The 13,344-nt window shown below is 39.0% G+C and overlaps 1 protein-coding gene across 2 annotated transcripts in view; it reads left to right on the plus strand.

The window, feature by feature from the left end:
* The window catches only part of WDFY4 (WDFY family member 4), a 127,870-nt gene that overhangs the window by 10,194 nt on the left and 104,332 nt on the right, over window positions 1–13,344 (plus strand). For both annotated transcript variants that reach the window (XM_027648205.1, XM_027648206.1), the window contains exons 4-12: window positions 321–424; window positions 1,804–1,950; window positions 2,327–2,516; window positions 3,660–3,849; window positions 5,768–5,928; window positions 6,286–6,738; window positions 7,911–8,015; window positions 8,881–9,071; window positions 11,584–12,206. In XM_027648205.1, coding sequence (XP_027504006.1) covers window positions 321–424; window positions 1,804–1,950; window positions 2,327–2,516; window positions 3,660–3,849; window positions 5,768–5,928; window positions 6,286–6,738; window positions 7,911–8,015; window positions 8,881–9,071; window positions 11,584–12,206 — 2,164 coding nt within the window. The remainder of the gene's footprint in view (window positions 1–320; window positions 425–1,803; window positions 1,951–2,326; window positions 2,517–3,659; window positions 3,850–5,767; window positions 5,929–6,285; window positions 6,739–7,910; window positions 8,016–8,880; window positions 9,072–11,583; window positions 12,207–13,344) is intronic.

Here is a 13,344-nt window from a genome sequence, read left to right on the forward strand (position 1 = left end):
TTACACACTATTCTGAGGAGCTTTCTTATTGAGAAAAATACTGCCAGCCACACATGGCTTTCCTGGTGGCTGTTGTACATTCTTCGCACTGTCAGCTGACAGGCTTCATGAGCTGAGCTGGTATTCCCAGTGAAATTTCTCAGTTTGAGACATAATTTACGTGAACTGACCTGAGCCTGATGCTGGATCAAAATCATTTTATGTCTTTCTGTTCATTCAGTGTACTCCTGCTACTGTAATTTTGTTAAATTTGTCAGATCTGTTAAGAATCTACATCAATACAGCATTTTCATCTTTGATTTATGTTTTTGTGGTAACAGAAGAAGCTCGTCTGGCTTTGGAGCAATTCCTGCAACAGAAAGTGGAAGCAGAAGATGGCCATTTGCTCCTGAAATCAGTGTATCTGCTCTCACAGACTGACTTGGTAAGAGAAATTACTACAGAGGGCTTTTTTCTTTTTATTTCAGAGGAACTGTGTAGCCACCCCAACAGTGGGACACCTAAGTCTCAGTGTTTGCATTATCCCCAGTACTTGGAGCTTCAGCATGCCCAGGGTATACAGTCAGAGGACGCACCACCAGGTCTGTAGGCCAGGCTTTTCTGAAAGAGAGAAGTAAGCACTGTGTGCTTTCAGACACCCTTTTTGTTTTGATGATCAGACAGCTATTTTTCTAGTGTTCCTCTGCTTTTTTTTTTCTCCCTCCCCCCCCCTTATGTACTACTGCTCTTCAGCCTTTCTTTATCACTCCAATTTACAAATCAAAAAGGTGACTAGTAGGGACCTGTATCCCTGGTAATACGGTGGTTGAATTTTCCATCCTGATAGACTCTTGCTTTGAAGCATTTCACAAATTCTACTTTTACAGCCATCTTGAATGCAGACTGCCATCAGCAGTACAGCCTGCTGATGGGCATCAGTGATGTGTTTATCCACGACATTTAGTTGAGTCTTATTCAAACACACAAAAATAAAATCTTACTGTCAGATTCTAGGGGACATGTTCTGTGTCAAAAGGACCTCCATAAAATTATATATAGTTAGTTACAGCATGAAGTTTCTGATGAGCTTTGTGTTTTTCACAGATTTAAGACACTGCTATTTTTTGTAGCACACACACTCACAAAACTTCATATCACAAACCTCATTCTTCTGTTTAATTTGCTTCTGGTTTTTACTCTGATTACTGTGTGCCAAGCACACACACAGGGACTTCTCTTGAAGCTGTACACAGCCATGGTGAAAATGGGAATAAACTAAGTGTTGAGAAACACTATGAAGAAACTGTCTCTTGCATTTATGAATCCTGTAATTAGAAGTGTGTGTGCAGTTAAAAAAAGCAAAGGCATTATAGCTAAATTGCTGTCGTGCTGAGTCAAGGAGGGAATGAAGAATTCATGCTTTTAACATACCAGGCCTCTGTAGCTGCAGGGTGTCCTGGAAACTAATGGTAAAGGGGGCACTGTCTGTCCCTGGCCTTGCTGCCTGTTCAGCTGCTAGTTAGTTTGCAGGCTGTGTGCTTTATTGACTGTAGGTCTCTATATGCAGGACATAGAATCTCTGTCAAGCCTGTAGTGGGAAGTCCTGGGAACATCTATGGCAACACATGGTTAGTGTATTTACTTCTGCCAGATGGATTTGTACAGCCATGCTATATGATAGCCAGTCTTGGGTGCCCTGGAGTACTCATAAGGATAAAATGCTCAAGTAGCTCTTTCATCTGCCATGATTACTCTCAGTGTGTAGAAACACAAGAAAACTGTGGTCAGCTTCTGGAGGGACTGATCTTTATTTTGCTTATTTAGAGAACTTTGTGGAACATCATTGTATCTGGACTTCCTGCTGCTCTGATGCAGTGCCTGTACCTTTTCTTCACTTTTCCTCTGAAGAAAACCAGTGATGATGGAGAGACAAGTGAGGATGACGCCCAAACTCAGGAAATGCTTGTTGAGGTGAGATGTGCCTCTGGGAGTTCATTTGTCCTGGGCACTCAGATACACTTAGGCTCTTAGCTGGTGATTGATTCAAACTGCCACAAAAAGAAGTGCTTTTGTACTGAAAACTGTTGAACAAGTATCAGGAACAGTATAAAACAATCTGAGATGATGCCACTGTATCTCTTATTTTTTTATTAAACAAAACAATGTGACTTTGTGGGAAAAAATGCATTAAGAATATCCTAGTGGTAGTTTTATTTGTTCATTTCACTGCTGCTACTTTCTCCTGACATTATTATCAAACTTATAATCCCCTCTGCCAATGGGTTTTTCTTCATCTCCTGGATATTTGCAGATATTTTATTGTAGCTGATGTTTGTTTGCTTTTCAGATAATGCTTAACATGTACAAAGAGGAACAAGGTGTAGAGGAACTTCTGGCAGCTGATAAACTTCAATCATTAATTATAGCAACTGCTTCTCTCTGGGACCATTGCAGCCAGTCATGGAAAGTACCTACAGGCCGTGTTCTGAGAACAATTTCAAAGGCTCAGACCAAAAACAGCATCATGTACCTACAAGGTTTGGTTTAGTAATTTGACTACTCCTTTTCTCATAGTTCCACTGAGAATGAATTCTCAAAAGGATTCTCCCCAGGACGGATTTTTATCTCCACATCATCTGATAATTGGTCAGCTGCAAAGAATGGGCTCTTGACTTTGTAGACAGGAGTTTTATTAGCACTGATAGCCATCTGGAAAGTGAAGGGTTTTTTACACAAAAAATAGAATTATGGGCAAGAGACAATCCCACTTGATCACACTGATGTAGGCAAGAGCAAGATGTAATATGCTTTTCCTTAAGTTATGTGACTCAGTCTGTGAGCCTAAGACTCATGAACACTAAATACAGGGCTGGAGGCACTACCAGAGAAATAGTGTCTTTTGGGACAATATCATAATTGGATGCATTACATCCTCATTTCTTCCTAGACTTTATTAATCTATGGAATTTTTTGTTGTTGTTTGTTTGTTTATTGTTATTGAGAAATGCAAAGGCCACAAGTCTCAATTTCTTAGAAGGGAAAAAAATAGTTCTATAATGCAAACCTTACTGTCAGTATTCCTTGTCATGGAATAACTGCATATAGGTATTTTTATTTTTTAAACTAAAAATTTGGCTTCCTGAGTGACATTGAAAGACCTGTTTAGACATTTTGAAGCTGTCCTGGAAGGACTGGCTGTCAGATTAGACAAGAAAACTAGGCATTGCTGCTCAGAGCAAAATGTGTGTACCCCATTACATATGCCTCATTGAGTAAAGAATTAATCTGTGAACTCTGCACAGAATGTGTGGTTGACTTAGTAAAAGAGAGTTAAATTTGTTAGTCTCTGCTTACCTTGTACTCAGACAGCTGGAATCACTGTATATGAATTTTGGTGAGTGGGTGGGATGGAAGTTCTGTGCTCCTGAGACTAAATCAGCTTCTGTGGGTTAAGCAAAGAAGTGCATGCATACTGTAAAGCCATCAATGTTCTTCATGTAGCTTCTGAAATGAGTGTGATATTCATATCTCTTCTTGTCTTTTCTGTCTAGAAAAAGATTTAACTGACTACTATTTTACTGAGAAATAACTTTTCAAACTTGTTTTACTTTTGTTAGTAACTTTGAACTTGTTTGACTGACAGTTTTGAAATACCTGCTGTATTTTTTTTTTTTCCACAGCTGTGGACTGCATTAAAATAGCTGTTCAGAATCTCTTTAAACTAGCTGATACTCTACCAGCTTCTGATGTGTGTGAAGCTGCTAGTATTGTCTTGTGCTTTGTGAAAGATTCTTATCCTGTATCATCAGCTTTATTAACAGAATTTGAAAGTAATGATGGCTACCAACTCCTGCTAAAAATTTTACTCAGGTAAGCAGAGGTTTTTAGTAGGCTTCTACAGGATGGTAAAACTTCATTTTCAGAATGCATGGGGGTCTCTTTGAAAATATGAATCGAAAAAGTAATCCTGTGTGGATGCAAAGCCAGTAATAGCGACCTTGACACTGAGTCTGTCATTGCTGTTTTAGGAAGGGAAGCAGTACATCACTTTTTCTACTGAAACCATAACAGAAGGAGAACAGTATAGGAGAAGTTAGTCTGCAGTGGGATAGGGACTTTCTGAACACAAGACAAAGGTTCTTCAACAATTAATATTACAGGGGATGCAGGTCAGAGACATTTGTCTCAGTTAAGGTGAACTTTTGATCCAGAAATGCAGTCAGCTAGGGAGGGAAACACTGTCTCCTTGCTGTGCAGAAAACAAGCAAGCAAAGCCCACCCAAAGTTAGATCTGAAAAGTTTACGTTCTTCAGAACCAAGATGAGGATTAACATATCAGGAAAAATCCTTGCTAGTTATCCTAATCAAAAGTACAAAGCAGAATCTGTTGCTCTCCTTGTCAGCTTGTGTTGTCTAAGCAGGCTCTGAGTTTGCTATGTCAAAACAGTACATTATACCACTTCCCCAGAGACACTGAGGGGCTTTGTTCTGCTTTTTGTTAATATCATTTGAAGAGAGTATTTCCAGATCTTTTTGTTTCCATTCTGGCTTTGCCTACTCTTGTACTGCTTCTATGCTTGTGAGAATTCTGGTCCCTGAACAAAGACTGGGGTGGGGAGGGTGGTTTTGAATTTGGATCTAGAGGATTATAATTTGAATCATGAACTCAAAGGTATCTGTGAGTATGATTTCTCAAGATTTTTGAATGGCACAAAATTATTAACTTCTTTACAGACAATCAGAGATTGTCTAGCTTTCTCTTATAAATAAGCAGTGTTGAAATGCATATTTCTGGTTAAATTCTAACCACATAAGGGGAGAAACACAGGATCTTTTTCAGTAAGGGCTATGAATCCCCTCCATCCTTTTTAACTGATGTAACTAGGCTGGGGAGACAGAAATAGCATTCAGGTGCTCAGGGCTTCAGATTAGTCTCCGTTCCCAGCATAAAGGGGTAGATGGAGAGCTTCTTTCCAGAGTGTTTTGTGTGACCAGGTTTCCTATTCTCTGATGTTTAGGATTTTTTTAAGGTAAAAAGAATCTTGCTAATAGCATTCTTTTAAAGAGAACATTTGCTCTCTTTTTCTTTTTTCTTGTTTAGATGAAACCAGAACATTTTGTTTTGTTTTCTGCTAAGATTTTTCTAGCTTCTGGTATCAGTGTGCTGCTCTGCCACTAGCCCATGCCCAAATGCTGCAGTTTTCCTTAAGAACTGACCTCTCTAAGCAGTACAGAAGAGGATGACAGGTCTCTGTCCTTTGACACTCTCACTTCAGTCTATGAACTATGGCAAATCTGGGGTTACAGTTCAAACTTTTTCCTTACATAGGAGAGACATGCCATCTTTATGTCTGATTCACAAAGCTCAGGCAAAACATCTTTTTCTTCCTCAGGCCTGAGATTTTTCTGTTATTTATCTCAGTTAGCAAGTTCCTTATCTTGCCAACCATATACCCACCTCTTAATATGAAGTGTCTGTTTTAATTTTTTGAACCCTCATTAAATTTAAATTTTTACTTCCCAAGCCAGACGTTTTTTTGTGGAGAATTACTTTTTTTAAAGGACACATAACTGGACTAAATTCCAACACTTATGTTCCTTTTCTTTGGAAGACTCTTACAGTGTCACTTCAGTTTCTTTCAGTCTGTAAGTTTTGTTCTGCTTCAGAACTCTGCCATGGTGTGGAGTTACTGTATGTAGCTCCTATGTGCTCAGTACCCAATGATATATCCAAAATGTTTGTATTATAAAGGTATCAACATATGACTGTCCCAAATTTTGTTCCTAGATGTGACGGGTTGGAGCAAAATGAAGGAGACCCTTATTTGGATGAGATTGTCGACATGCTGACTTGCCTTACAACTTGTGGAAAAACTGAACTGAAAGTTTCTGGCAATATTGTACACCCGCAACTACCACACTTTGATTTTGAATGGACACGGTCTTCTGGTACAGTATATAAATATATATGTATGTATGTATTTATACACACGTGGCTATGGAGGTGGGTCATAGAAAGATGAAGCTCCATTCATTTTGTGTCTGGATATGGAGGAAGGAGTATGAGATGGCACCTGATTTATGTGTTTAATGCTGCAGGAGTCTAAATGCTCCCTAACATCAAACTGAAATGACCATGTCATCTGTAGGGTCTGATCCAAGGTCAAGAATACACCTCCCAGTAACATCCCTCGTGTCTTTTATTCTTATTTCCACTTTCAGGCATGAGTTAATATTACAGTTATGGTGACTGCATACTTAACTAGCACTCCTGTAAAAATGATCTCACCTGGTTTTATCCCACAGGAATGACAGTGAAAAACCTCCAGGCTTTTCAGGTGTTGCAGTCCATTTTCCAGAAAAGTAATGATCAGCACCTGTGTGGAAGAATCTTGGCAGCAATTGGTACCATATGGGCTTGGGACAGAGTGAACTTCTTTCTTCTGGAATGGACACTGCAACCTATCAGCCAATTTACTGACATAATCCATTTCAAACCACACCCAGTCCAAGTCCAGTTCTTCAGACTGGTGGAGTCCATAGTCCTAGACCTGTCCTATGTCCCTCATGAAATTTTGAAGAAGGTTCAGTATTTGATAAAGGAAAACATAGTGCCATTCTGCACCTTAACAGCTCTCCAGTGTCTTCTCAGCATGACCCAGAAGGACCTGTTATTCAACGATATATTCCGTGACTCTGGGCTCTTAGGCCTACTGCTGGCACTTTTGAGGAAGCAAGCCAAGATCCTGAGGAAGTCAGGTACAGTATAATGCCACTCACAATGTCTTGTATTACTAAGGTAGATCAATAGGAATGAATAATCTCTTTCTACAGTAAATTTATGTATTTTATACACTGAGTAGCTAGATGATGTCTGTAAGCCAACTGGCCTAAATTTTTGACATATTAAGCTGGGTCCTCTCTGAAATCTTTGCTGTTTGTTCTGTTCACTAGTCTAAACAGTTCTGGGTTATTCTTCACTAGTGCATGATGAATTATTCTGGACAGGGCCCTTCAGCCACATTTTTAAGCAGGTCTTAATCTGGGATTCTCTAGGATGCCATCTTGAGACCATAGCAAGAAAGAGTGTTCCACAAAGCTGAGTTCCTCTGAAAATAACATTTTAATCCTCAGTACTAGTGATGGGAAGTTTATTGAATTTTGGCCAGATGTTACCCACAATTACTACCACCCCTTGTGATAGAGTTATATCCTAGGATGGAAACAGGAAGGTAATAGTCCTAGTGTGGTAACTGTGGAGTACAGCTGACTTAGGAGACAGACTCACGTATTTAAAAGTTTATAACTGCTATTTTAAAGAAAGAAAAATTTATTATAGTATTTTCTCTACTATATTAATTGGGAAATGCCTTTAAACTTCAGTGCAAAAGTAATTTAGTAAAGGAGGAGGGACCCAAAGTACTAGGTATAACTTCTGATGCAGCAAGAATAATTGAATTATTTATACACATTTATTCCAAGCAACAGGAGGGTTATGAATATCAACAGAAGTTTTGGAGTGCAGACATCCATCACCTGCAAGGACACTTAGATTCTCATTCTTGATATCAGAGAACTAGATACAAGAGTTTATAAGGTACATAAGGATTGCCAGAATTAATACCAAAGTTCTTGAAAACGTACCTTCTGGTTATGAGCTGGTGCATAGGGGCCTTCTTCTGTCTTGCATTACATTTCACCGCTTTAGATAGCTTGGTGATGTAAATGTTACAGAATGAATGATGGAATGGCTATGTAATTTGTAAATTTAAACACAGGGAAGAGGGACAGGTGAGAAGACATTATCACTACTCCCCTCTCTTTGTTTCCAGAAATTTAGCCTAGAATTTGCTGGAGAACTGTTTTAATGTGTTTTAGCTACAGTTATCAATGTCTTATATATTGTATTACGACTTTTAATATACTGACAGCTGGAACTGATCTGCCTGGTCTGGAAGAAGGCACTGAGAAGGAATTAAATGCTGTGATGCTGAAGATGGTGGCTGCCCTTACAGCGAGGTCTGTGAGGAACACAGGTAAGAAAATACAGCTGACTGCATTACCATTATGATATTTAGTGGTAAGTGGTCATGCTCTGAAGGAGTACCAATAAATTTTCTTACTTTTGTGCTTCAGTCGAAAGCAGAGAACAGAAACTAGAAGAGTAGGGATAACAGGAAGAAATATGACAAAGGTATTGTTCTTGTCCTGGATACTGAACTTTATCCCAGTAGTCAGCTTTTTTCCTTCATCAATCTGGATCCTCCTGCAGTGGTTAAATAGAATACACAAACTTAGCTTGTGGAAAACAAGAGTGTGTATGTGACTCTTGTGTATTGTTTGTTCATCCAGATTTTCTTCCATTGTATCTATTACTTGAAATATTGATTGGATCATATGCACGCCGAGTGACACTCCTACGTTAGTGTTGGCATACCTAAGAGGTCTGTGTGTAGGGAATCTTCTGGACAATAGTAATACAAAAATTAACTCTACTGAATACAGGAATCCACTCAATTCATTCTGGAATCCAAGAATCATCAAGTTTGCAACATCTTACACAGGGTAAATATATTGTCAGAAACCATTACAAAGTTCCCTTCCTAAGTTAAAGAGATGATTAAGCTGAAAACTAATAAGGTGTCTTTTTTCTTTTCACTCGTTATTGTATTGGGAAGCTGTCATCTCTGACAATTGGAAACCATGGTCATCCAGTCATTTTATCCCTAGTTGTTCTTGTGACACTCAGTTGTGTCATCTTTAGCTTAACTGGCTACTCCTCTTACCTGTCCTGCTGTATTTGTAGAAATGTGGCACGTCACACCAACACTGAAAATCTGCCTGTGAAAACTACAAGCAAAGGATAGTTTATGTAACAAATGATACCATATTTTTCCCTAGTTGTTCTGAAGGACTATGGAATGGTGCCATATATCAAGATATTTTTGGATGACGAGTGCTACAGGAATGCTACTCTCAGTATCTTGGAGCAGCTATCAGTTATCAATTATGAAGAATATATGAGCATTATTATTGGGGCCCTCTGTTCTTCTACTCAAGGGGAACTGTCGCTGAAACTAGATCTGCTGAAGGTAATTAATGTGGCTCTCACTTGGGCATTGTTTTCTTGGAAACTTCTTGGCTTTGTGGTAAATTGTTTTTCATGTCACCACAGTCTTTTTATCAAGGTGGTAAACGCAGAATAAAAAAGAGCCATGGGCCAGATCTTGACTGTGGTAAATCAGGCACTTTGATTTTTAGGAATGCATGTATGGTCAACACCTTCACTCAGTATCAGATTATGAAGTATTTTGAAGACTTAAATAGGAGTGCAGAAGGGAGAAATGGAAATGCCAAAGGCACAATTGTTCAAGAAATTCTATGTAATGTGACAGAGAAAGGAGAAACAAATGTGAATGAAAGTGGAGATGTGGAGAGAAGATGTGAGATGTAAAGGAGTAAGATTGGAAGGGACAGGGTAGGCATGATATGAACAGCTCGATTCTGATAAGTTTCCAAGGTTGAAAGTTTGCTGTCCTTAATTTTGTCATCTCTTACATATACCAATGTTGTGGGAAAAGAGATGAGGCAATGGAAAGGAGGAGTTTTATGAATGTTTGGAGAAAGAAATTAGAACTATTCATAGCCTCCATTATGTTTACAGAGGGTCTGATCTGTAAGCAATGAAACGGGGGAAGGAATCACTGTGCTTTATTTTGTTTTAGGTCATAGGCATCAAATTGAAAAGCAGCAGTGTTAAAAGCACTGATTTTAAAATTTCATTCTACCTTCTCTGCCAAGTGTGAATGGAATTCATCTTTCAGCACAATATAACGATTTTTTCTGTGATGAGAGAACAATGTTACTTTAAAAAAAAAATAAGGAAAAAGGTTATAGCTTTGATTTGAAACAGTAAACTTTAACAATATCTGTGGAAAAGTTGAGTATGGTGTCCAAACTAATATGAAAATAAATGCAGCTTCAGTGTCTAATTTTGACAAATGATAACTGTATTAAAGCATAATGTAAGCAAATGAATTTATTATCTTTATCCATTGGGACTGTGATTGTGTTACACACAAATTCAGATTGATTTGCTAATGTATATTTAGCTGTTAAAGCCTGAGCCCAAATGCAATTAGCACTACCGTATTCCAGCGTGGCACGTGGACAATTATGAAGAATAACAAATAATGGAATGTGTGAAATAAATTCTGTTAACAGTAACTGAGTTAGGGGGTTTCCAGCAGACATCAGTTTTATAGATTCAAGACAGAGGAATACTAACTCATAGGTGATTAAATTCTAACTGAGTTAGAGCTGGAGGAAATGTGTTTACTGCTGACCTTCTCTGAAATGTGTTAAAGCCATCCTGATAACTTCAACTCTAAGTTATTAAATTTACTCCCTGTTCAAAAGTCTCTGCCTGGTTTGATACATTATCATACAAAATTGAATGACAGTAATGGAGTTCCCCCTCCCCCTTCAGTTCTGGCAGCCCTTTCCCACAGTCCTAGGTCCTGTTACAGGCAAATATATTTCTTTTAGAAACTGTTCCTGTTCAGAAGGCTGTGAAGTGAAGCTCTTTCATCGGATATCTCTTGGGAAAGAGTAAAGTTAACCCTTTCCAATGTGAAAAACTATGAATTCAAATTTGAAAAGACCCTGGTGCCTGTAGGAACATTTGTATTTACAAAACGAATTGTGCAACATTCCAAAAACTTGGGATAGATTACATTCAAATATATTAGTCTGTTTCCTTGCATGCTCTTTTTTCTCACTAATTTTGCTTCCACAGCTCTTAATAACTTGTCTAGATTTGTTTTAAAATGGTGAGCCCATAACATTCAAAATTGACAGGTGGCATAAGCTGTTTTTTTATGCATGTGCAATATTGTCAAGTGGCATTCATTTTTATGGCTTTTTTTTTTCCTCCAAAATGGAATGCAAACTTTAAAAATACCTCAGTTGAGAAAGATATTATTATTGCCTTTCTTAATGAGGAGAGCTTGCTCCTTGCAGTATTCTTTGTGCCATCATGAGTCACTGCTTTTTTGGAAAGGGCCTCCCCAGTCATATGAGCAAAAGTTGTGTGGCTTCTCATGCATGTTCAGGGCTGCAGGAAGACTCGCTTAAAGAGAGCTGCACCTTCTTGTTGGTTTCTATATGAGGGTATTTGCAATTGAATCTCTACTTTCATTTATTTAAGGCAAAGACAGGTTTCTTGAGAGAGTCTGAGAAGACTGATAAAAGAATAGCCAAAGATATGAAACTACCTCTGGCCAAACTGACTAGGATATGTAATGTGGAAAATTTGATTTCTTTGCTCGTTCCTCTGAGCACTATTCCTTACCGGTCAGGCTGACTCCACAGGTTGCTCCTCAGGGTGCATTCAAGTCTTGGTTGTATGACTCATTGGGTATATGGGGGAAGGGAGGAAGAGAAAAGTTGTGCAATGATGACCTTTATTTTGACCAACGTTTTTTTGTATTTCAAAGAATGAAATTTCAGTGAAAGAATTCTGGTACAAACTTGGAATTTTAAAATATTCTAAAGATTCTTTGTTCCTTGATTTAAGTGCTTCTTTCTTCTCAATGTTTGTAGTCACTCTTGAGGATACTGGAGAGTCTCAAGAGCCATTCAGCTTTCAGAACCTGCAGTGGATTCAATGCGCTCCTGTCCCTCCTCTCAGATATGGAAGGTGCACTGCAGGACCCTCCGTCTGGGCTGTGGACAGCATTTGGACAGAATTGCATATTGGAGCTTGTTTTCTACACACTTCAGGTGGTAACAGCTGCCCTGCACCTAGACCCTGTCAACAGCAATTTCTTCCAGAGGAGTGGTCTCTTTGAAAAGATGGCAGAGGATCTTGGATCACTTGGATGCTTCTGGACACAAGGGGAATGGCAAGGGGGATGGCAAATTCCTCCAAGCCTTGAGAAGAAGAGGACGTTTGCAGAATTTTTGGATGCAGCTTTCTGTTCTTCAGAACCTTTCCCAATGTGGCTAAAGAACTGCATATGGATACTGAATTTTCTTGATCTCATGATAAAAGGAACCCTCCATCAGGAGAGCTACTTCAAGGAGAGAAAGCCAGAGATGGGAGAAACATCAAGAGTTGATCAGGAGGGACCCCAAGCTCAAGAAGAACATCCTGTTGCTTTCAAAAGATCAGGCAACAAATTACCTGCCTCTGCCTGTAGGCCATGGGGAAACCCTGAGGAGAAGTAAGTTTTTATTTGCTGCAGGAAATATAGCAGTAAGACTGGTATGTGCATTTTATGTGGTAGTAAACTGAGGTAAGGTGTGATATAACCTAAGAACAAACAAATCAGTGTCACAATCCCAACTCTCAGGCTTCCAGGCAGCAGAAAGGTACTTTTGGAAAGGTAGCTGATGGTAAAAATTAGGGCATAAGGATTTAGTGGAGCAGTGGGACACAAAACCCAATAGTTGCAGAGTTTGTGCTGAAGGATCTGACACCTGCAATATGGGAGCAGGAATGGACTCTAAGGACAGAATTGCTGGGACTTGCAACTTGTGCTTAGTCTCTACTTGAGTCTGAAGAAGATTGGAAAAGGAATAGTAATGCTACCTCCCTCATTGAATGAAGGTTTATATCAAAATACATATCCTTGGTAGGAAGGAAAGACTATAGCAGAAATCAGCACAGCTGTCAGCTGTGAATCAGTTCTGAATAACTTGGATTTCGTAACTTGTGAGTTCTGTCTCTTCATTCGGTTGTAGCTTTATCTCGAATCTCTCAGTCCTTTTATCAAACACGTTTCTGGTTGGAGTTATGCTTAAAAAGATTAAGCTGATAAGTGTAAGATTCCTTCAGCCCTTATTGTAGGTTATTTCACAGTCATCTTCCAGGTTTAAAGACCAAGACATTAGCTCTGCCACTTGTAGCAGCACTCACTGAAGTCAGCAGAGCTTTGGTTCCCCAAGTACTGAGTGAGGCTGAGTAAGCATTTCTGGTTATATTTACACTTGTTTGAAGCAACAAGAAAAATGTACAGTAGCTTTCTTTGTTCCTTGTGCAGCGGATTTTGAAGTAGTCAGGGAGATGTTTGCTCCCTATTGCCACTCTTAATTACACTGTAAGCTTCTGGTTAGATACTCAGTGCTGGGGAGAGGAGTTGGTAGTTCTGGAGGAATGTATGCTCTTTTCAAAGTAGATCTCTGTAGCCCAATTTGAGAGAACATGGGTTAATGTGTAGAGAGTATACAGATGGTGGTAGTTGTGTTGCTTAAATGTGTATATAAGAGAGGATATGGGAGAAAGAGTAGATCAGTGGCAATGCTGGGAAAGGTATGGCTCTGTCTTCTAATTGTCTTTGTCAAGTCATTAGATCTGAAATG

The sequence above is a fragment of the Corapipo altera genome, unplaced genomic scaffold (assembly GCF_003945725.1).
Source record: "Corapipo altera isolate COAL_440 unplaced genomic scaffold, ASM394572v1 56, whole genome shotgun sequence".
Taxonomy (NCBI): Eukaryota; Metazoa; Chordata; class Aves; order Passeriformes; family Pipridae; genus Corapipo; species Corapipo altera.